General features: G+C 54.1%; 2 protein-coding genes across 6 annotated transcripts; both read right to left on the bottom strand.

Annotated features, from left to right (window-relative positions):
• Positions 1 to 96: 96 nt before the first annotated feature.
• MRPS15 (mitochondrial ribosomal protein S15) lies at positions 97 to 6,803 on the bottom strand. Its single transcript, XM_014840152.3, has 8 exons — positions 6,181 to 6,803; positions 5,879 to 5,923; positions 4,662 to 4,737; positions 3,789 to 3,837; positions 3,218 to 3,302; positions 1,969 to 2,027; positions 497 to 688; positions 97 to 246 (listed from the first exon to the last, which is right to left on the bottom strand). The coding sequence occupies exons 1-8, from the start codon at positions 6,314 to 6,316 to the stop codon at positions 112 to 114; spliced, it is 777 nt and encodes a 258-aa protein (XP_014695638.2). The 5' UTR covers positions 6,317 to 6,803; the 3' UTR covers positions 97 to 111.
• A 1,253-nt stretch (positions 6,804 to 8,056) lies between these two features.
• On the bottom strand, positions 8,057 to 22,085 carry CSF3R (colony stimulating factor 3 receptor). Of its 5 annotated transcripts, none has more exons than XM_070510328.1 (18): positions 21,904 to 22,085; positions 21,575 to 21,661; positions 20,296 to 20,437; positions 18,370 to 18,453; positions 16,045 to 16,341; positions 14,977 to 15,100; positions 14,631 to 14,818; positions 13,684 to 13,853; positions 13,407 to 13,560; positions 13,230 to 13,309; positions 12,580 to 12,793; positions 11,424 to 11,612; positions 10,930 to 11,031; positions 10,166 to 10,312; positions 9,915 to 10,055; positions 9,580 to 9,673; positions 9,252 to 9,333; positions 8,057 to 8,833 (listed from the first exon to the last, which is right to left on the bottom strand). In XM_070510328.1, exons 4-18 carry the CDS (start codon positions 18,431 to 18,433, stop codon positions 8,354 to 8,356), a joined length of 2,526 nt encoding a protein of 841 aa, XP_070366429.1. In that variant the 5' UTR covers positions 18,434 to 18,453; positions 20,296 to 20,437; positions 21,575 to 21,661; positions 21,904 to 22,085; the 3' UTR covers positions 8,057 to 8,353. The 5 variants fall into 5 exon arrangements, with proteins under 5 accessions (XP_070366429.1, XP_070366432.1, XP_070366430.1 ...); XM_070510331.1 differs by having other exon boundaries at positions 9,252 to 9,330; positions 21,904 to 22,036; XM_070510329.1 differs by lacking the exon at positions 21,904 to 22,085 and having other exon boundaries at positions 20,376 to 20,437; positions 21,575 to 21,783.
• Positions 22,086 to 27,961: the final 5,876 nt, after the last annotated feature.

The raw sequence follows: 27,961 nt of genomic DNA, 5'->3' as shown, positions 1-27,961 counted from the left end.
GGATCCCAGAGCTGAATGAACGGATGAATTCCTCTTCCTCCTCAGGCCACAAAGAGCCCCACCTTCTCTCTCATTAGTCTTCAAGGCAGAAAGACATAACTTTAACAGGATTTATTGGTTTTCTTTGATTGCCTCTGGTCCGGCTTTGGAAGGGCTCTCTGGGTTCCTCTGGCTTTGTTTCCGGGCTGCTGCAGCAGCTTTTAAGGCCCTCCTTTGCTTCTTCAGCTTTTGAGCCTCCTGGAAAACCTGGGGATGAAAGGGAGCAGGAAAAGACTGTGATCCTATGCAAAACCTCAGACCTGGAACAGGTAGGCTGGAAACTGACTCCCCCAGATGGGCACTCCAGCCTTTCTCCATGGGGCTGGTGGCCTGTGAGCCACCTCAAGGCCTTGGGGCCAGTTCCAGGCCTTGATCAAAAACAGAAGACCCCTCCCTTCTGCCCTCTCCAGCACAGTCCCAGAGTGGGGCCAACCAAAGTAGCAATTCTGACTCGTACCCGAATGCACAGAGCCTTCTTAGTCACCCAGCGGCGGTGGGCTTTTCGCTTGTAAAAAGGGGGAATGGTGTACTCAATTCCCAGCTCCTTGCACGCCTTCTCAAAGACAACATAGTTGGTCTTACGGAGGTTTTTGAGCATCTTGTTCCTCTGGTCGATGCTCATCAGCAGATAGCGCTTGTGGGCTTTGTCCTGTAAGAGTCGGTACTACTTTTAGTATTCTATGAATAACTAGTGTGCCACTTCATGGTAGCAAAGGATGGTCATTTCATCTTCTTATCGAAACCTCCCAACAACCTTAAGCAAATATTAGTGCAAATATTAGCAGTAGATATTGTCATCGTTAGCCTCATTTTACAGACAGGAAACAAAGGCTCAAAGATGTTATCTGATTCATGTGAGGTCCTAGAACTGTGCTGGGCAGGGACCTCGTGTGAGGTCAGGTCTTGACTCGGGTCTACTGGTCTCACTCTTTCACCTACACCACCACTCAGCCTCTTCACAGCTCAGCAAATGGTCAGCTGGGGTGGGGAGGAGGGGAGGCCTGTGCTCCTCCAGGAGACCCCTACCCGCAGCCAGGTGCTGCTCTGTGAGGGACCTCTGCAGTGGGGCTGGTGGTCCACGCTCCAAATGAACAAAACTGACCTCCGAGGAGCAGGCTCGACCAGCTCCAGGAAACACTGAGGTGCAGGCAAGCAGTGGGTCAGTCTGTATTCACAACCACGGGTTTATTAAAAATACCAGCAATTCCCTAGTCACAGCAGCTCTGTGCCCAACACCGCTGAGATACGGCATAATGGTTAAAAATATGGGCCCTGGAGCAAGAGCACCTAGTTTCAAGTCCTAGCACATCATTTCCTAGTGGTGTGCCTTAAGGAATAACTTAATTAATCCATGCCTAGATTATTCTTCTGTAAAATGGGATAGAAAGATGGCTCTAAGGGTTAAATGAGCTGATGCGTGTAAAGAATTTAGCGTGAAGCTTAAATACCTCATAGGCATCATGTTGGCTGCCATTATTATTTCCCATGGTCCTCGCAATCCTGTCAGCAAGCACTGTTAAGATCCCCATTTTAGAGAAAGGAGAACTGAGGCTCAGATACGTAAAGTAACTTCCCCAAAGTCACACAGCTAGTTAAGTGGAAGTGGCAGAGCTGGGATTTGAACGCAGGGAAATCTGACCCCATTCATGCATTTGGTGAATGCTTACTGAGCACCCACTACATGCCAGACACCATGACCATGCTCTAAAGTCTGTGTTCTTGACCTTGGTGACACTCAGCACAGCCCGGGAAGGCTCCCATTTCTCCCCCGGAGGCGGGAGGGAAATGTCTTCCCCACTGCATCTGAGGGGTGGGCACTCGGGTTGTGACCACCTGGCCTCTCAAGCTGCTTCTCCCAGAGCCCTCCACCTCCCAGGCTCCTCTCTCCGGGCTGCTGGGGCTTAGCTGTGAACAATGCCCAAGGTTTACCTTTCGATGTTTCCGCATGTGTTCTTCATAATTGCGGATCTTGACAGTCAAGGCAACAACTGAAACCACAAACCACAGAGGATGAGAGTCGGGCACAGAGGAAGGAAGGGCCCAGGCCTGGGTTACGTTTCAAGACCTCAAGGAATAACAATCACCAATGCTCTTGTATAGCTCTCTATATTTCCCCAAACACTCTGAATTTCAAGCTCTCAAAAGACTGGATTATTTTTCCTTTAGAAAGCAAAGCCTAAGAAAGGGAAGGTCCTTAATGGCACAAAGATACCATCTCCAGACCATAGCAAATAGCATTTTGTTTTTTAAAGATTTTTTAAAATTTTTCCTCTTTTCTCCCCAAAGCCCCCTGGTACATAGTTGCATATCTTTAGTTGTGGGTCCTTCTAGTTGTGGCAGGTGGGATGCCGCCTCAGTATGGCCTGATGAGCGGTGCCATGTCTGCGCCCAGGATCCGAACCAGCGAAACCCTGGGCCGCCAAAGTGGAGAGCGCAAACTTAACCACTCGGCCATGGGGCCGGCCCCGCAAATAGCATTCTTAATGGCAAAACTTTAGAGCATTCCTATTAAATACAGGAATTTGTCTAGGATGTATGCTTCATAGTTAATGATTCAACACTGCACCGGAGGTCCTAGCCAATGCAATTCTAAAACTGTCAAGGGTCTACTCCTTGCCTCTCCCCTTCCAGCTGCCACCCTTATCTCTGTGTTTTCACTGATGAGTTTTCAAAATTATCAGCTCCCACTCATCTCCTAAAGGCCCAGAAAATCCTTCCTTCAGGTATCCTCTTGTTTGATTCCCGCCCGTATTGCAAAGATGGGGGTGAAGGCAAAAGCAGAAGGTGACCCGGAAGAGAGACTGTCATTACAGCAGGCCCTTCCCATACACACGCTGAGTTCTGGGAGCACGGCAGAGAGTGCAGTGGGAACCTTGGCCCTGACCACAAGGCCCTTCACACTACTTAACTGTAGAGTGGAGACAGACAGAGACACAAGCTTTGGTTCTTGAGGGACCCTGCCTGAGCTCACACAGAGGTACGAGGCAGGACCTGGGCACTGACTCCAGCATCACAGAGCTTAGGATAGAGTCCAGTTTTCAGTGCCCTTGGTCCTTCCTGTCTTTCCCTCTGTCAAGCCACATCTAATCCCTAGTGCGCTCGCAGACAAGAGCCCTGGATCAAGTACCAGGTAGCAGACTCCCCTGCATCCCCACTCCCCAAGGGCACCCTGACCAACTTCGAGCCTCCAGGGAGCTGGTGTCCTCAGGGTTTGCCACGACCTTGTTCATCAACTGCTCTTGCTTGACTTTCAGCTTCTCCTTCTGTTGAAGATAGAGACAGAGAACCTGTGAGGTCTGCCACCCACTAAGGACTAGCCCTCACACCTCCGAGGCCATGGCTGTGTCATAGCAACTGGGCTAAAGGCTCAGGGCCTGATTTCACTCTGCTCACCAGGGCATGGCCTCTGGGCAACCACAAGGCTATTCACATCTAGGTGAACCTAAGGCCGATGCCACTGACAGGAGAAATGGCTTGTTGGATGAATTTCCTCAAACCTTGCTCCTTCATTCAGTCATTAGATCTTTATTGAGCACCTATTGTTTGTCAGATGCTAGGGGTACAATGGGGAAACAAGACTGTCCCTGTCCTTGAGATGCTCAGTCTGGGGGTATTGACAAGTGGACACAGAATGACAGTGGGATAAGTGCTATGACCTGAGAAGCATGGGATGGGAGGTGTTACCAGGGTAGGATGGAGTCCCAGAGGAGAGGACTGAGAGAGGCTGGGGTTTGGCCCAGGCCACTTACCCGGATGGCCATTTCCAAAGATAAGAGTCTTTTCACAACATCATCAACCCTGTGGAAAAACCAGAGCAATGAGAGACAGGTGTAGGGAGAGGGGGAAAAGGGGAAGCAATGCCGTTTCCATTTTAGTTTGAAAAGCAACGATGAGCGAAAACTTCTTTTACAACAAATGAGTCTCTCTGGAAGTCGGGAGCCATTTCTCAGGGATTAAAAGTCAGCGTGGATCTGACCTCAACGTGGGCTGAGAACATAGAACGATGTGATAACTACAGAAAATTGGGGCTGTCAGCTCGAGTGTTCTAGACTTGTCACAGGGAGAGCAAAGAGAGGATTTCCATTTTAGCTAGAATATGGTTCAGTCTGTCTCGAGACACTTTACTTCCATAATCGTTGTTCTTTCTCATGTCTCATGGCACAATGGAAGGGACTGGGGGACTGCCCAGCTCCCACGGTGCAGGACAGAGGCTCCTGGCTTTGGTGTCTCTTAGCCCTGGATTCAAACCCTAGCTCTGCCCCTTAGGAGCTGTACGACATTGGGCAGCTTGGTAATCTATAACTTGGGGACACTATTTCTTCCCTCGCGGGGCTTTTGGAGGAGTAGGAGACGAGAGATTTCTACAAAGACCCGTGAGGCATACTGCCTCCTTGGCAGCTCATGGGATAAGGTCTTACCTAGAGTACAAAAAAGGCAAGCCACTGAGCTCCATCTGTCCTGCTGCCCACTCACCCTCACCATGCCTGGCTTTCTATACTTCTCCCCATTCTATAATCAAACTTCAGACGCAGCGGGCCAGGCCTTGAAGCCACTGTTTTCTCCCTCTCCTTGCCAATCCTCCCAGGACCCCTGCCTCATCAAAGAGATTTCTTCCTGCTTACTTCTCAATTCCAGGGATGTTCTGGTAGTCTTTGAGCAGCGTGGAAGGGGGCGGGTCATCTTCTTGGCTGGGCCGGACTGTCAAGTGTAGGGATGGAAAACACCAAGAGTCAACTCTCGCTGCCCATCCTCCCAGACTTGGCTCTTCTCACCAACTCTGTCAGAGACATCCAGGGTCTCAAGCAAGGCACTGGACATCTCTGGGCTCGGTTTCTCCTCTGCAAACCCTGTGGGCTCCTGCCTTGATATTTCATGTTGGCCTTTCCTAAGACTCCATACTGTGCCTTGACCTCTCATACACCTGTCTGGATCTACAGTTATCAGATTCCCCCCACTGGGATGGGTCCTCCTGTGGAAGGACTGAGTTTAACTCCCTTTGAATTCCCCACAGTCTGGTCCATGGCCCAGCATAGAACAGGCACTCAACAAACACTTGCCGGCTGACTGCATGAATGAAATAAGGGCGTTGAGGAGGGACTCCTAGCTTTAGCACAATGGAAAAGTAAGCACCAACTAGAGGCCACAGGAAACCCTCAGCCTCCTGTGTGCATCCCTGTCGTCCCTTGGAGGTGAGGGAGAGGCATGGCAGAGATCAGTTTGTCTTCTCCAGTTAGACCCTTCTTAGCCGCTATGCAGTAGCGGCAATAATTTAATATTAATATTATAATACTTTAAGAGCAATAATATTAAGACTAATAAATACTACTGTTTATGGAGCACAGTGCTAAGGATGCTTTTCATGCGTTATTGAATCCTAATAACAATCCTCTCAAATACACACTTTTACACTCATTTTAGAATGAGACTCAGAGGACGTAACTTATCCAACGGCATTAACCTAGTAAGAGAGAGCTTAACCACTATGCAGACTGCCTTGGAATGAGAAACCACGCCCTCCAAGTCAGAAGGGCAGACACGAAGTGCTACGTTCTAGGCAAGCCTGGCTAGGGCCGGCCACGCATTCCCTCTGCCTAGCTCATTTCACTCATACCCGGTCCGAAGGCTCCCGCCCTTCACCGCCCCTCCCCTCGCCCTCCATGCAGGCTTCAGGCCTACAGCTCTGTGACAGACGGACGTGGGGTCTTCTGCTTGGGATCTCTGGCCCACCCCTTTGCCCACCCCATCTAGTGGCTCTAACTAGCCACCTCTGTCCCCTTGGCCACCCCAAGCCTTCCAGGCAGTCTCCTTCGGCTCCAAGTCCCACCCCAAGAGCCCCCACCTGGTTTCCGGACGGCATATCCGCGGGCGGCCTGGAGGATGAGACCTGCATAGAAGAGAGAAGACCGAGGTCCATCTCCTTAAACAGCCCAGCCTCGATCCCCCCTCGGCTCTTGCATTACCTTCCTCCACGGTCTGCGCGCCTGTGCGCCTAGCAGCCGCCCCATTTCTTCCCCGCCCCGCTGCGTCACGTTTCTTCATCTCCTCTGACTTCTCCCCCTCTCCCTTATCCTGCCGCTCCGCTTCTCCCCACCCTCGCCCCCCGTTTCCCTACTCCCGCTGTCCGGTTTCTCAGCTCCTCACCTCGAGGAGGTGACAGAAGGCCCCACGGGTCGCAGGGAAGCCTGGCGCCCCCTCCGCCCGGCAGCCCAAGGACTGGGGCGTGGGTCACTGCCCGGGTCCGGACCGAACTCAGCGCCCTCCACGCCGCCCTCAGCATGCTGACTTCTGACCCCCGCGGGGCCCGCGCCGCGGCCACCGTCCCCTTCGCGGAGCGGACTGGCTACACGGGCGCCGCCATGCTGGCTCAGGCTCGACCAATCGAGCGCAGTTGCGAGACCGGAGCAGACGAGGACCGAGAGGGTGGATCGGAAAGGCGGGCCTCAGTGATGAGGCGGATCCGGGTCTACTGGCGGGGTCTGGTGAGCGGTCTGCTCCAGAGTAAGGGCTTGGTGGTTGCGTGGCCTCGTTAGTGGTGTACAATACTGTATAAATTCTAAGGTGGCATTTTTCCTTGGGAATGCAGTCCTACTCTGCCTACCAGTCTTCAGGCCCCGGTTATTTTGGGGTTTCCCAGGGGGCCTGCCGTAGCCTTTTTCCCCCAACCTAGTATTGCCACTCCCTCTCCCCCAAGAGTCCGGCATGGGGCCCTGTAAGAACTACTGGGTTTCAGCCTCCTCTCTAGCAGCCCTGTCGCCTGGCGATTAAGGTCGCTGATTTTGCAATCGGACACCCCTGGGTTGGACTTTAAGCTCAGCCATTTACTCACTGTGTGATTCTGTGGGCGAGTCACTCAACCTTTCTGGGCCCCAGTGTATTCATCCATCAAATGGGGATGGTAATAACAGTATCTGTCTTTTCGGTTGTTAGAGGACTAACTGAGGCGGTTGTGTGCAAAGCCTTGTTATATAATAAGCATTCAATAAGTGTTAGCTGTGATAATTGTGAAACGAAAGGTGTAAGGATGAATACAGCTTAAAAGAAGGTAAAATGATTTTTAATTCTCCCTGGTGCAAAAAAGGGAAAAAACTCTCCTCCCTCACACTTTTCTTAAGAGTATTTACTTTAGAATATTTGTAATTGTGAATTCTTTCTCGGCCCTTTTGAGATGTATGTAAATCTTTTTGAAAGCCAAATAAGCCTCTTGCCAGTTTTACAACTCAGGATTGTTTTTCTCAAGGACCCAGGAACCATCTCTTTGAAATGTAATCCTTAAGGAGGATAGTCCCCCTGTCTCCCAGTTTCTGCGGGAGGGTGGGAGCCTAACCAGCTGGTGCCTGGCTCCAAGTCGTAAACCTACGTCCTCTCATAAAGATATGAGAAATTTCTCTCTCCTTTGGATAAAGACAATTAGCAAACATAGGTGGCCACCCCGTTTCCCAGGTGAATTTAGAATGAACCTGGTGTAACAAACGGTGCTGCCAAGTCCTCTTGCTTGAGGACTCCTTATTGTTTATCTTGAGAAAAGGTATGCAATAAGTTGTATCCACTTGGCTGTAGAAAAGGAGAACGTTTCTTTCTGTGTTTGTACGCTCTTGCCTGTGATGCGCATCACATCCTGGTTTAATCATTCAATAATAAAACTGTTTTCTTCCTCCTCTACCCTTGTGGAGAGGTTTTCTAGGTTGGCGGAAGATTTTGGTTTTAATTATACTTCCCTCTTTTCCAAGGTTTATTCCCCATGTTCCGCAGTACTGTGTAACTCCCTCCGGGTAACCCTGGCCTCTGACCCTGTGGTCAGTTTTCAAGTCTCCACCACGAGAATGGGAGCCCTTTGAGGATGGACTGAGCGGAGTCATTTTTGCATCCCTGCTGCCAGCCCAGGGCCTGGATGCGATGTGAGGGCTGGTTGGATGAGTGAATGAAGGAAAGAATAAACGAAGGAACAGTTCTGAGAAGTATCCCCCAGTTGCTAGGGCCCCGAAAGCAAGAAGAGCAGAGACTCAGGCACACTCAAGAGTTTCTCAAAACCAAACCATACATCACTTTAAGGGACTGATATTACAGAAGATAAGCACAAAAGGCTAGTGGGCAGGGCTGGATGAAGCATTCTCTGGCCTTTGAAGTGGGAGGCCCAGCCCATGGAGATGAGGGGTTGGTGGGGGAGGTTGCTGGGGGCCAGGGATGGGGGAGACGGGGAGCCTTTCTGCCGTTCCTGGGGCCGAGTGCTTTTTAGTGATGGGCTTACTGACCTTCTTTTCTCTGGATGGCCCAGGACTTTCAAGAGGCAGGCCCAGGTGGGGAGTCCCAGGAAACCCTAGAAGCCCCCCAGCCCCTCCACCCCGTTGATCCGGAGACCCTGCAAGAGGGGGAAGTCAAGCAGTGGCCCAAAGACACAGTCGTCCTCCTGGTTTGGGACTAGGGGTTCTGAGGTCCCTAGGGGGCTGGTCTGGAACCAGAGGTTCTCATAGCACTTGGGGCTGGGGGTGAGGCCCCCCAAGAGGGGCTGGGTGGAGTCGCAGCGGAGGTAGTGCCCTGGCCCCGGGCTTGTGGGGCTGCCCAGCACCTGCCCGTAGAGGACTTGGTTACTGGTGCCAGACTGGGGCTCGGGCGGGGTGGAAGCGGCTCTTGGGTCCCCCTGGAGCACGTAGGCCTGGACCAGGGTGGGGAGGCCACAGGTCCCTGAGCTGTCACTGGACTCCCAGGGCCCTGGCTTCTTCTCTTCCTCCTCCAGCACTGTGATCTTGGTGATGGGTGGCATGCTGGCATCACAAAGGCTGGGCAGCTGGAAGGTCTCCTGGACACAAGGACGTGGGGTGAGGGCATGATTCATTTCAGATGTCTGCCCCAGCCCCTGTCCCTTCCTGAGCTGGGATAGTTGTGGGCTCATTCCTGCTGCTCTGTGCTGGACTCAAAGGGTTCTACTTGCAAAGCACCTCATATGTTCCTGACACATGCTCTGTCCTGTTCACACTTAGCTCGGCGAATCTCCCCACGATTCTGTGTGGGATCAGCCCCATTTCACAGGGAGGTGACTGAGGCTTTGAAACGGGTAGAGCTGGGATTCAAACTCGGGTCTGCTTTACTCCAAAGGGAGGGGCTCTTGCTAGGAGGTGATGGGAAGGCCTGAGTACTTGTCTTCAGAGGGGATCCCTTCACTTGGAGCCTGGACCAATGCCCCCAGCCCCGTTTCCCTCTGCCTCCAGCGTTCTCACCTCCGCCATGATGGTAGGCACCCAGGAGCCCAGGCTGCTGTGGGCTGGGTCTGGGACACTTGGCCAGAGGGCATTCTTCCTGCTGGAGAAGGGGGCAGGTGAAGCCTGGGGCAGGCACGCCCTCCCACCTTTCCATCCTTTCTCTCACCCACTCCCAGCAGCTGAGGGGATGGCCCCTTAGTGCGGAGAGGAAAAGGTGGAGGGCCTGAATCCCAGACGTGGGCCATGCAGCCTGGGAAGGCTGGGAGGGACTCACACTGGCCCACCTGGGCCTGCAGTTCCCTGTAGGCAGGGGTAGCCGGATGTCAGCTCTCTCAAAAGGACTCACCTGGGTCTGCAGCAGAGCCGGACAGCCCCACAGAGGCAGATGAACAAGAGCAGGAGCCCAAACAGACCCAGGAGGGTGTGCAGCTCAGACTCCTCTGGGGTGAGGGGAAAGCAAGAAGAGGTTAGAGTGCAGGCAAGTAAGGCTGGCCTCCTCCCTCAGACTGGGAGCGAAGGGCAGGTCTGGGCCTCCTCCCTCAGACTGGGCTCCATGAGCAGGGCTGGGTTTCCTCTTAGACCAGGGTACGCAGGCAAGGCCTGTTTACCCTCAAAACAGGGATCCTCTGGGTAAGACACCCTCCTAAAAGTGTTGTTTGGCTAACCCTCTTCTCCCCTTACCTAAGGCCAAGGTCATCAGGGTGAGGCTTGTGCTGTTAGTGGCCCCTGCCCGGCTGGCAGCCATGAGGTGGACGTGGTACAGGCTGGCAGGTTCCAGGCCATGGAGGACAAAATCATGGGAGGAGGCATTCAGAACAGTGGCTGGGAGCAAAGGAGAATGGTCACCCTGGGTGTGTATGGTGAGGCTCCAAGGCTGCTGAGCACCCTGTCCTGGGCCTTCTGGGGCTGTGGGGCGCTGAGGTTAGACTCACAGAAGGACTGGTCCTGAGCATTGGTCCAGAAGATGGTGTAGTGGGTAAGGGGGCTCTTCCCCAGCTCAGGGGCCTCGGGCACCCACTCCAACTTGGCCCACGTCTTGCCAATGTGCTTTAGATGCAGCTCTGGGGCACGGGAGGGGGCTGCCGGGAGAGAGAGGTGCAGGGGCTGACCAGGTGTGGGGCAGGGTGGAGAGCCCAGTTGGACTTCTTGTGGCTCCCCAGACCCAAGAACTGGGACTTACTGCAGGGGGGGTGATATAAGAGATGGGGACTCGCGTCCAAGCCTCATTTTCCCAGGAACTTCGACCAAATTCCATCAACTACTACTACGTGGCTGAGCCAGGATGTGAACCTGGTTCTCTTTGACTCCCAAGCCTCGCTCCCTCATCTCTGCCAGGCCTGATTTTGTCCGACTCACTATTTAATTTCTGCCACTCACTCTCTCAATTTATGCCAGGCCTTCTGTCTAATTTCTATCAGCCTGCACCTGATTTCTCTCAGGGCAATTGATTGATTTTTGCCAGACTTGCTCCCCCAATTCTGCAAGCTCCCTGCCCAATGTCTATCAGCCCACCGCCTGACTTCTGTCCCGCTGCAGGGGTCCAGTGTAAGGCAGGGGTAATTTCAGGATTGGGAGGACCCTCTTCCAGGCCAGAGGTAGGGGAGGAAGGGAATGTTCCCGCATATTCCTGATGGGGCCCAGGCAGGCCTTGAGAGAGAGGAGAGGATGCTGAGAAGGGGCCCGGTAGCTGACGAACCTGTCTCCTGGGAGTAGGCATAGATGAGCTGGGAGGGTCCCTTGGTGTCCTGGTACAGGGGGGTCACAGTGATTGCATAGAGCTGAAAGGGCCTGATGTTCTCTGTAGAGAGAAACAGGGAAGGCTCTCTGGCTAGGGGCTAACCTCTGCTGATCAGGAGCTAACCTCAGACCTCTAGTCAGGGATAGCTGGCCCTCATAGTGCAGGGCTAGCCTCTGCAATCTCTTCTTCAAATCATTTGGTAGGCAGAAGGGGGAAAAAGTGACAGAGAGAGCTAGAAAGGTGGGAGGGTCAGGCTGTAGAAAGAAAGGATTCAGTTAGATTGTGGGAAGAACTTCCTGATTCTGAGGATATGAGATGAGAGTAGTGAAGGCTCAAGAAAGACTGGGGAATGTGCTTCTCCAGGGTGGTTGAGGTTGCCCCTTGCCTACTGTCAGACAGGCACGGCCTCCCCACCTCTCCCTGGCCCTGCCTGGCCCCCAGGCCTGCCTCACCCTGCAGCAGGGTCCCTGCGATGCTTCCGTTATGTTCCATCCTCCAGGTCTGATGGCTGCCGCTGGGGCTGGGGGGACCCAGGCCCCACTCGATCACATAGCCCCGAGGCTGAGGGTTGGGGGGCTCCCAGCCCACCCAGAGGCTGTGAGGGTCTCGGGCCATGGTATGGAGTCTGCCCAGAGGTGGGCCTAGGGACAGAATAGGAGACGATGGAATGAAGGGGAAAAGGATGCAGGCCCCGGAGCCAGAAGCCTGGGTTCAAATCCTGGCTTTGCTACTTACAAGCCAGGTAACCTTGGGTAAGTCAACACCTGGGCCTCAGTTTCCTCATCTGTAAGGCAAAAACAATGATAAAAGTTCCTACATCAGAGGGTCTTGGTGCAGATTAAATGAGATGATGCGTGAAACAAGCCTAGCGTCCCTGCCTGGTGTGGAGTAGTGCTTGATAAGGATAAAAACTAACACTGTAGTTCTGGGTGTGTGCCAGGTATAGTCCTTGGGATGTGTTAATTCATTGAGTCCCCTAATAGTCCCCTGAGGGGGGCACTACTACCGTCCCCATTTTATCAGTGAGAAAACTGAGACACAGAGAAGTTAAGTAACTTGTCTAGGGTCACACGGCTAGCAAGTGGGAATATTAGCTGTTATTGTTAAAAATTTAACAACCTTGTTAGGTTAACAAGGTTAACAATTGTTAACAACCTTGTGAGGACCTATTTGCAGGGGAACCTGGGGGTGGTGGTGGCTGATCCCCTGAGAATAAGCAATTAAGTCAGGGACCGTATTCCAGCTGGAAAAACGTGGGGCTTTCTCTCGCATCTTCCTTGGCAGGATGGACTCCATGTGTGTGTGTATGTGTGTGTAGACACCACCACCAGCTTAGCCTGGTTCTGCCTAATTATAATAATAGCTAACACATACAGAGCAGTTACTCTATTCCAGCCCTTGTCTTAACTCCTGTAATCTTCACAGCAACCCTTTGGGGTAGGCACTGTAGCACCCCCATTTGCTAGATGAGTAAACAGAGGCCAGGGAGGTTAAGCAACTTACCCAAGTCACTCTATTAGCAAGTGACAGGACACGATTTGAACCCAGGCAGTCTAGGCTCCAAATTTACACGCTTAACCATCACTACTAGCTGCCAGCTGCCTTTACCTCTGCTTTCCAAGAAGACCACTGGGGTGGGACGAGAGGTCCCAGCTGTGTTATAGGCCTTAAGGACCACCTCCCGGGCTTCTGAAGGCAAGTGGAAGGTGCAGTTTAGCTCCGTGGTGTTGCAGAGGGGTGGGACTGCCTCAGCCTGGCCTGAGGGTCTCCAGGAGACGAGGTACCCCTGGATCTGCCCGCTGTCCTCCTCCAGGGGTGTTGGCTGTGGTGGGCATAGGAGGAAAAAGACAAGGAGGATGCACAGCTCATCTTGAGTGGAGGAGGCCTTCTGGGTGGGATGGCTAGATCCCAGGAACTGAGCACCCCCCGGGCTGGGAGCCAGCCTTTCTACCCCCTCCTTTTTTCCCCCATTCCCCCGTGCCGGGTCCTAGGAGAAAGGGAAGGAAGAAGCGAGTTGGTGTGTGCCGGAGGCTCTTAACTGTTCCCTGAACGGACCCTCTGCCATAGGTGAGTTCTGGTTGTAGTCTTTCCAGAAGGGCACTACCCAGCTTCCTTGGCACGTGCAAAGCATGTGCAAATCACATACAGATGCACCCAAGCCTCCCAGACCTGTCAGAGTCCTGAGCCCCAGCTCGCAGGGGTCTGTCTGGGTTGGAGGAGGTCTCAGGGGTGGAGGGATGGCCTTCAGAGGGGGTCACCTTCCAGAACAGCTGCACATCCACCGTCCTGGGGTCCAGCTGCCTCTGCCGCCACCATGTGTCCAGTCTGACGATGGGGGCTGTGGATGGAGCGAGAGGAGAAGTTGCTGGTCAGGGAGGGCCCTGCAGGCCAGACTGGGTCCTGATGGTTCTCCAGGCCCCTTACCACCTACATACCCCGTTGTGCGGTGGTCAGCTCCAGGCTGGGGCTCCAGTTGCTCCAGAGGCCAGGCAGGGGCCAGCGGGTGCAGCGCATCTGCAGGGCGTAGGCTGTGGATGGGAGGAGCCCGCAGAGCTCATGCTGGAGGGTCCTGGAGGGCAGGGGGCCTACCTGGGGTGGCGGGGGGTGGAGCCGTGGCTCTGAGCCTGGATCCCTGTGCCCTTCAGGCCAGCTCCACTTACCCTTCCCTCTGCTACCCCCACCCCAGGCTCTTGAGGTTGCCCTCCGCCTCACCAGGGCCCAGCTGGTTTCTCCAAGCTGTGGCTGATGGCGCAGCTCACACTTCTGTTCTATGTACAGGCCTGGCTTCCATGGCTCCCAGCGCAACCGCAGGCAGCCTGGCTGGAGTGGAACCACCTCAGTCTTGGGGTCCAGGGCCCACAGTGTGGGGGGCTCCAGTTTCACTGCAAGGAGAGGGATTGTCAGAACCTTTCCCTGTCCCATCGTCTAGCTCTGCCTTAGCTCCCGCGTGTCTCCCCGTCTGTGGTTCCATTTTCCTCCCTGGCTCTCCATCCATGGGGTCTCTGTGTCTTTCTTTCCCTCTCTCTCTGTGTCTCTTCTTCTCTATGCCATCGTGTTTCCACAGGTCTTCCCTGTATATGTGTCTGTTTCTCTCTGGGTCTCTGTTTCATAGTCTTGCCCCAGGGCCTTTGCACTGATTGTTCCCTCTGCCTGGAGCCCTTTCCTTCCAGATATCCAGCGGCTCAAATGTCACCTTCTCACGGAGGCCTTCCCTGACCAACCTACTGAAGTAGTAGCTGCTTCCTACCCCGAGCTCTCCCTATCCCCTTCCTTGCTTTAATTTCCCCATCACATTCATCATCATCTAACATTCTTTTTTAATCTATTTTGCCCATTAGAATGTAATATTCCAAGGGCAGGATTTTTGATATTTTGTTCACTGCTGTAGCCTCAGTACCTAGAACAGTGCCTAGTACATAGCGTGCACTTCAAGAAATTTGCTGAAAGAATTAATGAATGCGTCTCTTTGCCTCTGTGTTTCTTCCACGACTCTGTGTCTCCAACTGTGTCCCACTTTGCCTGTTTCTCTTCTCTTTCTCTATCTCTGGGTCTTCCAGTGTCTCCTTGCCTGTTGCTGGGTCTGTGTTTCCCTCTCTGTGCCTCTCTGGGTCTGCCCATTCTGGGGGCCTCTCCCCTCCCCTGCTCCCAGTGTCACCCACCAACATCCATGGGAACCAGGCACAGCTGTGGGGACACGCTTGTTCCCAGCGCATTCTCCACCTGCACCCAGATGCTCATGTTCTGGTACAGCTGCAGGTGTTTGCGTGGGATGGAGCAGCGGCTCTGCCCGTTCTCAGGCACGCAGTTGGTGATGGGGTCCTCTTGGGTCTGGCATCCACGCCGGCTCCTGCCAATAGGCCAGACTTGGGTGTCTAGCAGAGGAAGAAAGTGAGGCTCCCTTCTCCCTCCCATCTTTGCCTCTGCCTCCCCATCCCCGTGGGCCTACCCAGGTCCTGCCCCAGGTCCACCCAAAAGAATGGGGCTGGAGTAGAGACCCCTACTCACTTGAAACTCTTAAGAGTGAAGTTGGTGGGCAGGTGGGTGTCGGGTCCTGGCTCCCACTGGCAGATGAGGCTGCTGGTTGTGAGGTTCATGGCACAAGACAGGTTGTGGGGCGTGGCGGGAGGGTCTGTGCATAGGGTGGGGAGAGTGAGGGCTTTGGGTAGGACCACTCAGAAAGCACCCACTCGGACCACTTGGCTTTGTTTCCTTGCTCTGGGTCTTTCCCTCTGGGGTCACCCTGTCTATTCTCCTGTCTCCATGCAGGGTGACCCTGGAGGGGCAGCCCTGGAGGAGTCAAATTACAGGCATGTACAGGGATAAGCATCCCAGAGCCTCGAAGCCCCTCAACTCTGCCCCCTTTGACAGTGACAGCATAGGGTCTGAGTTTTCATCCTGGTTCTGCCATTCATTAGCTGTGTGATCTTCAAGTCACTTGACTGCTCTGTGCCTCAGTTTCCTCATCTGTAAAATGGGGGTAGTGGTAATATAGCTACCCCCTAGTGTAGTTGTGAGAGCTGAGTGACTTCCTGTATACACAGTGCTCAGAGCAGTGCCTGGTGCATAGTAAGTGATGTGTAAGTGCTGTGTCTGCCGTAACTGATTCTTAAACAGAACCTTTCTTCGTTTTTCCTTTTGCGTTGGCTTGGCACAAACTCCATCCTTCTCAGTTTGAGCAGAAGGCTGAGACTGGGGTGGAGGAGAAACTGGGAGCGAGCCCAGCTGGTGGGGAATGTCCCGCATGGGCACATGCTCCTGTGGTCGGAGCATTGGGCTTCCTTGGCAGCCTATAGAGTGGTGGTTGCTACACTGGCTTTGGAGCCACACTGCCTGATATAAAGCTTGGCTCCACCCTTATTAGTTTGTGGGCTTCAGCAAATCACTTACCCTCCTTGAGCCTCAGTTTCCTCATCTGCAAAGTGGGGCTAAATAGCGTTATGCACTGGTAGGGAAGATTGCCTGATCTCATGCCTGTAAAGTGCTTATTGAGCAAGAGTTTGCAAATAATAGCTCTTGTTAGTATTGGCAGGAGGGCATGGCAGGCAGAGTGGGTGGGCGGCCGCAGGGACTTACAGCCCGCCTGCAGCTCCGCCTGGTCCAGGATCTGCAGGCTGTTGCCCCAGCGCAGGCAGCAGGAGAGAAGGGCCTGAGAGTGGTTGAGGTGGGGCAAGGTGATGGTAGATTCCTGGGTCCCATCCGCCAGACGCTGCTGCCTGCCCCCAGGTTGAAGCTCTGCTCCCAGTTTCCACAGAATCTGTGCCTCTGGGCCCAGGTGGCTGCAGCTCTGGTTGATGATGCAGGAGGCCGTGATGGGATCCCCCAGGCGGACGATGGGGGCTGAGACCTTGATGCGGCCGCACTCCTGCAGGCCTGGGGTGGAAGAGAATACGCTGTGAGTGACTCCGCTGCCTGGTGGAGCCAGACTTTAAGCTAGGGCTTCATGCTCCAGACGCAGGGCTCTCACCTTCTTGCTTCATCCCCCAAGACCTGGGGGCTGGAATGGGGAGGTGTGTATGGGGACTGTGAGAGGCTCTCAGGGGCAGGCTAGAGAGAGTGGTGTGTGGGTAAGTGTGTATCAACCGGCTCTACAGAGAAAAATAGATCCTGATTTGAAATATGGGCTGCTTTCCCTCGTGTAAGGATTCCCACCACGGCTGATTTCAAGCTGGCAGTGTGACATCACTGCATGTGCACTTGGGAAGAAACGAGGACGATCAGCTCGTGTAAGCCACTCCAGCACAGCACCGGATAGAGACCAGTCCTGTCCCCAAGGATGGTGAAAGCGACGGTTAGAGTGATAAGAAACCACAGCCACAGCAATCTTCTCAGAATTCAAATCTGATCGTGTTACCCTGTCTCGATCACAGCACTTCAGTGGCACATTATTGCTCTGAAAGGCAGTGTGGATGTTGGAACTAGAGCCTGGTTCTCTTGCTTACTCATTATGTGACTCTGGTGTGTTCCTGAGACTGTCTGTGTCTCAATTTTCTCATCTGTAAAATGGGGATGACAATAGCTCTACCTTAGTGTTGCTGGAAGGATTGGAGGTGATAACATGTGCAAGGCACTGACAGCAGTGCCTGGCATGTAAGTCTTTGCTGCCGTGGTTAGGATAAGGACCCAGATCCTTCTTACCGCCCTTGTGGCCTGGCCCCTGCTTAACCCTCCCAGTTCTGGCTCAGATCATCCTCTTTCAGCTCTGGTCACTCTGGCCCTCGTGTTCTTCCTCAAAAGCGTGATGCTCTCTCTGATCTCCGGTTCTTTGTACCTGCTCTTCCTTTTGGAGGTGTTCTTCCCTCTCCTGTGCCTTCACCTGGTTAACTGACCAATCAGACCAGGCCGAGCCCCCTGAACTTTCCCAAAGCTCTCATTATCCTTCATAATTGTGGAGTCATGTGATCATTTGCTTGTCTGTCTCCCCAGCTGGACCGTAGGTTCCGAGGGCCCAGAGACCTTGGCTGTTCTGCTCATTCCTGTATTCCCAGAGCCTGGCACAGAGTCAGCCCCGGTGAATTTTTACTGAATAAATGAGCGAACACTGCCCTCTTCCCACAAGGCCTTCTCTCCTGTCTCAGGCGTTCTTAGGCCCGTTTTGCTGATGGGGATGCTGAGGCTCCAAGAGGAGAAGCCGTTTGCTCAGGTCACAGAGCAGGTCATGCCTCTCAGCATGGGGCTCCCACCACTTCACAGACTCAGAACTGCAGACTGGAAGGAACCTGGCAAGACTCTTTACTTCCAAACTCCGCCCGATGCTGCGTCCTCTACAGCAGGGCTACGCTTGACTGCCTTTTTACGGCCTGCCAGCTAAAAATGGTTTTTATGTTCTTAAAGAGTTAAAATCAAACAAAACAAAAAAGAACATGCAACAGAGACTGTACATAGCCTGCAAAGCCTGAAGATAGTGATCAAAGTTTGCTGACCCCTGCTGTGTAGCATCTCTGCTGATCCTGGCCTCAGCTTGCATACCCCCAGAGATGGGAGGCTCTCTACCTCTCAAGATAGAGTTTCCACGTTGGAAAGCTCTGCCTGGGCTTCCTTATTTCAGGATGAGACCTGCCTCCTGTGGCTTCCACCTGATCCTTTGCTGCCCGTGAAGGTTGCGTAGGACTCAGAGCTTCCTTCTGACAGCCCCACAGAGCTTTGCAGAGAAGACTGAGGTCCTCCTGGCCTTTTCCAGCCTGACCGTCCTGAGTCCTCTCACCATGCCCCATAGGTGATGGTTTGCCTACAGAGCTCTGGGGTGGGAGGCCGCCTACCCCACAGCTGCAGCCCAGTCTTGATTCTCTGGGGACGGCAGGAGCAGTGTGGCAGTACAGGGAACTGATTCCCTCCTCCACCCCGGGATCTCTCCCTGTAACTCCCTCCCCCCATGGCACCCCCGCCCCCGGCCACACTCACTTCCGGGGAGTAGTAGGATGACCAGGGCAGCTCTGATCAGGTTCCGGGTTCCCAGCCCCGCCATCGTGCCAGCTTGGGGCTCACCTGGAGGCAGAGGGGGATGGTTAAGGCCATGGGCTTTGCAGAAGAGCTGACCTTCATCTTCACTCTGCCACAGTGCGGCTTTGGCCAGGTTCTCTGATTTTTCTGAGCCTCAGTTTCTTTATCTGTAAGATGGAGGTCACAACAGCCTATACCCTATAGGACTTTGGGAGGAAGACCTGAAATGATGCAAGTCAAGGGCTTCGGACAGTGCCTGGCACCTAGGAAGTGACTCTGAGTGCCAGCACTGTCATTGTGCATGCCTTCCAGGAGAGAGCCGGGAACAGCATTCTCCCCACGCCCTTCCATCTTAGCTGGGTCCCCCCCCAGAATGTGGAGCCCGGGATGAGAGTTACGTGCAGGGGGTATATTTTGGGAAGATCCCAGGAACAGAGTGAGGGAGTGGGGAGAATGAAATAACTAGGGAGGGAAAGCCAACGCAAGGGTGCATCTTCGAGCTGGTCCCCTCTGTGGACAGCTGGGGCTTGCTCCTGCTGGAACCTTCCAAGGAACCGTGTAGAACACGCCTCAGAACTGTCCAGAGACTGTCTATCCTCGGCTGGAAGGGAACGTTTATCCACCGACTCCTGTCCCCCATTGGTCAAGGAATGTCCCTTTGGGTATTCACTCCCTGGCACGTCCAGGTTGCCGAGGGAAGGGGCTATCCGGCTACATCTGTGGGAAGCTGGCTGCTGCAGCCATGGCTGGAGGGAAGAGTGGGCTGAGAGATATCAGGTGGGGGACAGGGGGTTCACTACACCCCCAATTCTGGGCACAGACCTCTGGAGGCCTTCTGGGGCCAGGGCGACATTGCCTGGATGGAGGGGTCATTTGTTCCAGTCTCAGGAAGCATGCAAAGGTTTCTGCTGCCTGGATGGGCTTCTAGCCTAACCCTCCACTCTGTTCTCACTAGGGTCTTGGGGCCAGAAACCTGATCTTCCAGCGCTGATTGGCACTCTTGGTGGCAGGTCGGTGGCACTCGCTGACCAGCCTGCATGTACATACGTGAACACATACCTGTATGTGGTGTCCCAGCAGACCCTCTGTGCTCAGAAGGGAGAATGCTCCTCTCTCTTTTCTTTTCTTCCCGGACAGAGATGTGACTAAGAACTGCCCAGATACCCAAGGCTGTTCCTGCTTCCAGGGGTCTTCCCCAAACCCCTGGTCTATCCATATATATCACAGTGTCAGGATACCAGGTAACTGCTAGCCCATACATCTACTTTTTGCAAATCAGAAAAAAGTACCCTCTTCCTCTGGACAGATACAGCCCCACACTAGGACCCGGCAATTGGAGAACAGGCAGGATTTCAGCCTCGGCTTGCCCCTCTGCTGGGCAGCTTTGTGCAGTGAGAAACCTGCACAACTGTTCAGAGCACCCCAGGCTACCACTCGGTGGTTGGCAAACTTCAGCATGCTAAGTTGATTATCCCCCATGCACACTTGTGGGGGAAGATTTAGCCTCCTAGGCCCAGATTTGGGGACACTGGTTTCTGTCTCCATGTGTTTTTGATCATACCCCAGGCCTGCTCCCCTAGCAAGGGTCACCTTCAGGCCCAGCCTATGCTCAGCAAGGTACCACTTCATCCCTCTCCGCTGGGATCCAGAGTGGGCAGCCAAACCCCAAACCCCAGGAGGCCCAGGCATCCTCCCCATGGGTTGCTGCTTGTTGGAATGTTTGACCTTGGTCTCTGGCCCCCCAGGGCAGCCCAGGGGACCCCCTCCCCCAGCTGAGTGGGATCTGGGCCTGTTGGAGCAGGGTCTCACTGTCTGGGGACCAGTATGTGGAGAGGTTGGGAGCCCTGCTCTGAGACCACCTGGTCTGAACCTGGCTCCGCCACTTACCAGCTTGTGACCGTGGGCAAATTACGTCCCCTTTCTGAGCCTCAGTTTCCCCATCCGTGAAAGAGGAGTATGGCACCCACCTCTCAGGGTTGTGGTGAGGATGAAAAGAGATGATCCATGGTCAAAGCGCTTAGCACGGAGCCTGCGAGGAGGAAGCACTCCATAACCACGTTACTTTCATGTGCGGGGGAACAGGACACCGCCTCCTGGAATCCGGCGTGGTTGGTGCCCCCACCCCCTGACAGGCTGCGTGGGCACGGCCTCCTTGCTTTGGTCTGTGTCATGCTGCACAGTTTCAAAGCCCCATTTCTGGGTCCCTTGCCTCCAGCTCCTTGGCCCCCCACCCTCCCTTCCCTCCAGCCATGTCCGCGGGGCTCTCCCCACTCTTCTGAGTCCCAGCACACCACGCTGCCCCCTGGAGTCACTGCCACCACCCCTCTTTCTGCTTTCCCCTCTTTTCTTTCCCCTCCTCTCCCTTTCTCTGGTTCACACCTCTCTCCCTCTCGTTCTTTTTACTCTTGGTCAAGTGGAGATTCTCTCTACGGGAAGAAGTTTGGAGGGAGATGGGGGCTGGGAATCAACCGAGGGAGAGCCCTTCCCAGATGTGGTTCAGAGCAGGAGAGACAGGGGCAGAAAGAGTAAGAAAGCGAGATACACACACAAACTGAGATCGTGGGGAGAGACTCACGGAGATAAATGTGGAGGCAGGAGAGACGTCGAGAAACAGACAGAGAGTGAAAAGAGCCCAAGAGACAAGGATGCTGACACCGAGAGACTGAGGCGCTCGGAGGCTGGGAAGCCAGGTATGGTTTAAGCCAAGAGAGTTTAAGATTCAAGAGACAGGGAAAGGTGAGAGACAGAGAGGCACAGAGACTCCGAGACAGACTGAGAGAAACTCAGAGCCAAGACAAGCGAGGGAAGAACAGAGTAAAGTAGAAATCGAGACAGGGAGGGGTGGAGACACACAGGTTCTGAGACAGAGGCCCAGAGAAGGATGACGATTATGTCCTTCTCTGAGCCCCGCTCGGTGTCCCCAAAGAGATATCCGGCTGTTTGTGACTTCCCTGATGCAACCCCCCAAAAAGTGGGGGCATCTCTGGGAAAAGAGACTCAGTGTCCGGGGCTCCTGGTCCCAAGGGACAAATCGTAAGGCAGGAGCCCTGGTCGCAGGCCTAGGTCCCCTGTGAATGGGCACCGGCAGAGCTGGGGGGAGTGGACCTGGGACTCCAGGGCCCCGTCAAGCCCAAGGTTCAGCCCTCCCTGGGGTTCCCCTACTCACGTAGGAGCCTGCAGCCCGCAGCCGCCTGGCCTCCCCGCTCTCTGCTCTCCTCTTCAAGGCAGTTCCTGAAAACAGCCGCCGGGGCCTCTGTCCCCAGCCCTGTCGTTAATGGCTCAGCTCTGACAGGCTCAGGGGCGGTGGATTGCAACACCTGCCCAGCCTCCTTCCCTCCCTTGCACGGTCCCCGCGCATGGGCAGCCCCTTCCTCCCAGGAAGGAGCCGGGGAGGGAAGCTGTGGAGGCCCGGGCAGCCTTCCTGCCTGAGGGGTCTGAGAGGGGCTGGGGGATGTGGCAACGATGTCCCCCTCCTCTGCCTCCGGATTTCCTGACCTCAAAGCTTTGAGGCTGTCCAGGGCCCCGGCTCCAACCAGGCTGAGTGCCATTCCCGTGCTCCCCCTGTGCGGAGCATCCCTGGGAGACAGACCCCGGCTCGAAGTTTCTCTCCGCCCTGAGCCTCTTTTCAGCACTAGTCTTGAGGCTCTGATCCTCGCAATACTCAGCCGGGCAGCCTCAGGTGACAGGGAAGTTTGTAACACAGCACCTTCCTCCCTGCCCCCTACTTGGCTGCATATTCTCCACCATTGCCTGTAGGCCAGGCAGATGGAGAAATGGGGATTCTGGGAACAAGACAGGGGATGACCTGTGAGGCTCAATGTCATCATATGTTCACTAGAAATTAGTCACATTTACTCATAATGATTCTGCTGAACTGAATTTTTTTTTTTTTTAAAGGTTGGCACCTGAGCTAACATCTGTTGCCAATCTTCTTTTATTCATTTTTTCCCTTCTTCTCCCCAAAGCACCCCCCAACCCGGTACATAGTTATATGTTGTAGTTGTGAGTGCCTCTGGTTGTGGCATGTGGGACACCACCTCAGCATGGCCTGACGAGCGGTACCATGTCTGCACCTGGGATCCGAACCAGCGAAACCCTGGGCTGCCAAAGCGGAGCGTGTGAACTTAACCACTGGGCCACAGGGCCGGCCCTGAGTATTTTTTAATTGAGTGAAATAGACTACATTTTATGTCTTTCGTTGCCCGGATCCATGATTCCCCTGCAATTGTTTATAATTTTTTGTGCATTTTTCTGAAGAAGGTTCAGACAGTTCATTGGATTTATGACCCAATAAAGGCTGGGTACCAACCGACTAGCAGAGTGTCCATAACATATGATCCTTTTTAGGAAAAGTGGGCTCCTGAGTCTGGTGTGATGGGGCGGGCCTGGGCTGCTGTTCTGGTTCCGGACTGAAATACCCAACGGTCTGTGGCAGGCTCCCCAGATGTCCCATAGGCCCCACATGCTCGGCAAATCCCATTGATTCTTCTTTCAAAATGTAACCAGAATCCTGGGTTGACAGATAATCATTGGAAAGTTCAACTTGGCTCTAAGTTTGAATATTTTCATGATAAAAAGTTAGAAAGTGGAAATATAACTTAAAGCAGCACCAGCCAGGTCTAAGCCACCCTTATCTCTTACTGGATCATTGCGATAGCCCCTCCCCAGTCTCCTACCTCCATTCATCCTTGTCCCCACCAGTTGTTCCTGCAGCAGCCAGTGTGACACTGATGAAACAGCAGTCAGTTCCCGTCATCCTCTGCCCCCAGCTCCCAGTGGCTCTCATCTCATTCAGAGTCAGAGTCAAAGCCTTTCACTCATCTACCAAAGCCCTCCTCAACCTGGGGCCCCTGTTCCCTCCCTGAGCCCTCTCTGATATTCTCCCTCTTGCTGCTCTGCTCCAGTCACTCTGTTTTCCTTGTTGTTTCTTGAACTTATTATGCTCCCTCCTGCCTCAGGGCCTTTGCACTCGCTGTTTCTTCTGCCTGGATTCTTTCCACTCAAATAACTACACGAGTCACTCCCTCCCATTCTTCAGGTCTTCGCCCAAATGTCACCTTCTCATTGAGGCCTTCTCTGATCACCCTTTTTAAAAATTGCAACCCCCCCATATCTATCTCTCTTTTCCCCCATTAACCTGACATTGGTTGTCCCTGCCCCCTACCTCCCACCGTTAATACAAATTTGTTGAATGAATGATTGAATGGATAAAACTTCCCCCCACTTCACCAGACCTATCCTCAATCCCCTCATGCCTCATCTTGGTAAATTATACCCCCATCCCCCCTCTCCCAGTCACCCAACCCAGGGACCCAGGAGTTGTTCCTCACATCCCCTTCTCCACACTCCCTCAGCTGGTCAGCTCAGAATGAAGGCAGAGTGGGCCTTTTGTTCATCATTCAGAAAATATGTTCCTGGAGCAGGTTTGGGGCACCATGGTGAGCAGAAGCAGCCTGCGTCCTGCCTTTGTGGAGCTCTCAGTCTTGTCAACAACTTTGAAATTCATCTCCCCTCCCTGCCTTGGTCGGGTCCCCCCAGCCCTCACCAGAGGACGCTCACAGCCTCCCCACCGGGCTCCCTGCTCCGGGCTCTCGCCACCTCTGCCAGCACTAGCGGAGTGAGCTTTCCTATCTGCACTGACCTTGCGGGGCCCCTGTCTTCAGAGTCCCTTCCTTACATCCTAACTCCTTAACGGGACAATCAAGATACCCCACGATCTGGCCCCGCCTCCCTCTCCTGCCTTTTCTGCCTCTGTTTCCCTGGACGCTCCACTTCATGCTTTAGAGGTGCTGAATTTGCTCATGCCACCTGCCCGCCCCAGGCTCTGGAACACCTCTGTGCGTTTGCTCTTGCTGTTGCCCTGTCACCTCCAGCTGGCCGAGTCCTGCTTCTGACTTGGCTCAGAAATCCAGCCTGTGCTCAGCATCTTTCCGGGCCCGGTCGGGTGCCCTCCCTTCTCCTGGAATACTGCAGGGGCTGTTGGCTGTCTGCCTTCTCCATTAGACTTGAACTCCTTGATGGCAGAAACCACGTACGCATCTCTGCCTCCAGCCTCAGCACTGGGCACACAGGGGGTTCTTGGGGCGTGTCTCCTGGACTGCGGAATCTTGGAGAAGCTGTTTACCCTCCCAAGTCTCCATTCCCTTATCTGCTACAGGGGTAATAACTCCTCCCAGGGATTTTGTGAGGATTAAATGAGCTACAGGAGTTACAGAGCCTAGCATGTAACCAGTGTACAGTAGGTGTTCAACAAAATTCCTTTCTTTTTTTTTCCTTTCTGCATAGTTCATTATTTCAGAGCAAGATTTTACTGATCTCATCTGTGCTCCGTTCTCCACCGAGGACCTGCGCGAGGAAATGGAGCTGCAGCAGCTGAAATGAAAGTTAGATTTAAGGAAGAACTGTCTTTCCTTCGGGGAGAGGCATTAGAGGGTAGAGAGGTAAAGAGCAGGGGCTCAGGAGTCAGACTGCTTGGGTTTGCCACTTACTAGCTGTGTGACCCTGGGCAAGTTGTTTAACCTCTCTGAGCCTCAGTTTCATCATCTTTAAAATGGGGATAATTATATCTGTTCCATGGGATTCTTGAGAGAATTTGATGAAATAATGCCCAGAGTCAGGCATACAGTAAGTGCTCAATAAGTGTTTACTCTGGTGAGCTAAAATCACGAGGCAGATGTGGAGTCATCACCTTCACTGACACGCAGTGTCAGCTTTGTGGAAACTTCCTCCTCCAGCTTGCCTGCCCCTCGCCCCCTCCTCCATCAGACAGGGGCTGGAAACCCCAGTTAGGGAGCCCCAGGGAGGTAGCCCCTTCTTGGCAGCCCTCCTGGGGGTCGGATCGTTTCGGTTTCTGTTACCGCGTGTGATGTGTGATGTGTGGGGCTGCTGGGCAGGTCAAGGAGCCAGCTGTTCCAGGGGGGGGCCCCGGGCAGGGGGAGTGTCCGGAAGTGGAGGTTGTGCTGTCCCCTGGGGGCTGGTTTCGCTGGAATCCAGCAGTCGGCTGAGATTGTGCAAACAGATCATTGTGCAAACACGTCCCTGTGTGTGACCTCGATTGTGCAAACAGGTGTTTACTGGATGCTTTGAGCCGCCCGCTTACAAAAAGCCCCTGAGCTGTTGACTCAGAGAGAAACCAGAATCTGGACACTCATCCTTCCTCGGACACACCCCGAGCTTTCTGCCGCCAGGCCTTTGCTCTGGCCCTGCTGTCTGTCTGGGGAGCCCCCTCCCACCTCCATCTCTACTTTTGAAATTTTACCCATCCTCAAGGCTCAGAGAAAATGCCGCTAAGTCTTTCTCCATCCACTTTTTCCTCATTTCCGTAGTCGAGGCATTTGATATGCCTCTCACATACCTTACGGCCCTTCCTAGACTGGGAGCCCCCTGAGAGCAAGGACCTTTCCTTATTCACCTCTGAAAGGACAGGAAACCGAGGCCCAGAGAGGGAAAGTGACCTTCCCCATGTCACACAGCCAGCTCTCAGCAGAGCTGGGCCCTAAGTCAAGTCTCTGCTTTCTGCCACACTTGCCACCTCTCTTTCGGACCCCGCCCACCTCGGACCCTGGATCTTTGCTCCAGCCCCTGGGTTGAGCTGGGGCTCCAGCTGGAACTTGCAGGATAGAGGGGTTTGTACAGAGGAGGGGAGAGTATTCTGTGCAGGAGAACAGCAAGAGCAAAGGCAGGGAGGCTGGAATGGGAAAAGCGTGCGTGGAGGCCACAGGAGGGGTGGGAGGAGGGAGCACAGGCCTGGGGATGGTGGGGGTGGGGGCAGGCCTGCATTCCGGGCCCAGAGATGACATTGACGCTGCGCGACCTTGGGCGGCTCCTCACAGTCCTGCCTCTCAGATCCCCTTCTCCCTTCTCAGATCCCAAGATCTGTGGATCTTGACACTCCACAGAAACCCCAAACTAAACACGCCCCTAACTGAGCTCCCCCATGTTTTCTCCTGAAAACCCAGTTCTCTGTCCTGGTGACTGGCGTCCAGACACCTGGATTCGGCCTGAACCACCCCCCTACCCCTTATGCCCCACATCTGGCCTGTTGCCCCTTTTCTCCCACCTCCTGGCCGTTGCAGGCGTCAGGCCCCCATCGTTGTTCTTCGGGATGAGCGCAGTGGCCTCCTCCTGGCCTCCCTGCCTTCGTTTCTGAGCTGCCACTCTTGTGATCCTTGGCTGGAGGGCATCTTCCAAAGCACAGGTCCTAGCATGTCGCTGTCCAATGGGGAGCCATCCACTGGTTCCTCGCTGCTCATGGGATAAAGTTCCAAGTCTTCCTCGTGGCCTTTGAGGCCCTTTAAAACCTGCACCTAATCTTCCCAGACACTGGAGCCTCCTCTCCCCACACTCCTTTTCCCAACCTCCTCTTCGCCTTCATGGGCCTGACACCCCAGCCATTCCATTTACCATCACTGTCCGATTTTATGCTGCTTTTTCATGCCTCCAGGCCTTTCCCACACGGTTCCCTCTGCTTGGATTGCCCTTCTCTTTATTTCTGTGTCTGAAGAAATCAATCCCTTTCATCCTTTAAAACACAGCTGAAATGTCACCTCCTCTGTGAAGCCTCCCCAGATTTCCTGGGCTGGGTTAGGTGTTGCTCAACTGGGCTCCCAGGTGCTCTGTGAAGGCACGGATTGGATCTGTGACCACAGCACCCAGCATGGGGCCTGGCGTGGAGGAGGTGTCGGTGAAAGGATGCTGAACAATTTGGATGTTGGATCTGGGTCTTCAGGCCCAAGAAGTCCTGAGTGGCCATCAGGTTACCTGCCAAGGGGCCTGGAGAAGTCTCTCTCACCCAGTGGCAGCCATCCCTGTACACTCCTGCTTCCCTGGTGCTCAGATTGGCAGGATCTTCTGCCTGGGATTGGTGTCCCCAAATGAGAAATGAATCAATTCAGATGCAATCAACGCTGAATGCTGGAGGGCAAAGCGCAGGGCCCCAAGCGGCAAAGAGGCTGGGACGGCTGCCCAGATGCTCCCGTGGGGCCCGCCTTTAGGGAAGGAAGCAGAATTCTAGCTTTGGGTGGGCAAAAGGGAAGATCCCCCATCCTCTGCTTGTGGTCTGCTGGCCAGGAGGGCCTTATCTCTGCTCCCCATGGTGTGGCGGGGGAGGGATACAGTCCTGGGGGTGGGAATCAGGGGCTGAGGGGAGACAAAGCTCAGATGCTTATCTTGGCTTGGAGGAAACCTATCCTTTCTGCAACCCTGTGGCTGGCAGACAGGGTAGTGGGCAGCTAGATAAAGGAGAGAGTCCCCAGGTCAGGCCAACTTCCATCTTTTTTTTTTTTTTTTAAAGATTTTATTTTTCCTTTTTCTCCCCATACATCTCTGGTACCTAGTTGTGTATTTTTAGTTGTGGGTTCTTCTAGTTGTGGCATGTGGGATGCCTCCTCAGCATGGCCTCATGAGCGGTGCCACGTCCGCACCCAGGATTCGAACCAGCAAAACCCTGGGCCGCCGCAGTGGAGCGTGCAAACTTAACCACTCGGCCACAGGGCCGGCCCCCCAACTTCCATCTTAACCGTGGGCTTCCTTGGGTGAGAGAGCTGGATCCAGG

This window comes from Equus asinus, chromosome 5, assembly GCF_041296235.1.
Source record: "Equus asinus isolate D_3611 breed Donkey chromosome 5, EquAss-T2T_v2, whole genome shotgun sequence".
Taxonomy (NCBI): Eukaryota; Metazoa; Chordata; class Mammalia; order Perissodactyla; family Equidae; genus Equus; species Equus asinus.
The sequence above is the reverse complement of the archived record's forward strand: the minus strand, read 5'-3'. Positions and strand labels throughout refer to the sequence as shown.

Coding starts and splice junctions, on each gene's coding strand:
- MRPS15 (XM_014840152.3), bottom strand. CDS start 6,316: ATGCTGAGGGCGGCGTGGAGGGCGCTGAGTTCGGTCCGGACCCGGGCA. Junction 4,738..5,878: donor ATATGCCGTCCGGAAACCAG/GTGGGGGCTCTT, acceptor TACACTTGACAG/TCCGGCCCAGCCAAGAAGAT. Junction 689..1,968: donor ACATGCGGAAACATCGAAAG/GTAAACCTTGGG, acceptor CGACTCTTACAG/GACAAAGCCCACAAGCGCTA.
- CSF3R (XM_070510328.1), bottom strand. CDS start 18,433: ATGGCGGGGCTGGGAACCCGGAACCTGATCAGAGCTGCCCTGGTCATC. Junction 13,561..13,683: donor GAGAAACCAGCTGGGCCCTG/GTGAGGCGGAGG, acceptor CCGCCACCCCAG/GTAGGCCCCCTGCCCTCCAG. Junction 11,032..11,423: donor CGCAGGGACCCTGCTGCAGG/GTGAGGCAGGCC, acceptor TTCTCTCTACAG/AGAACATCAGGCCCTTTCAG.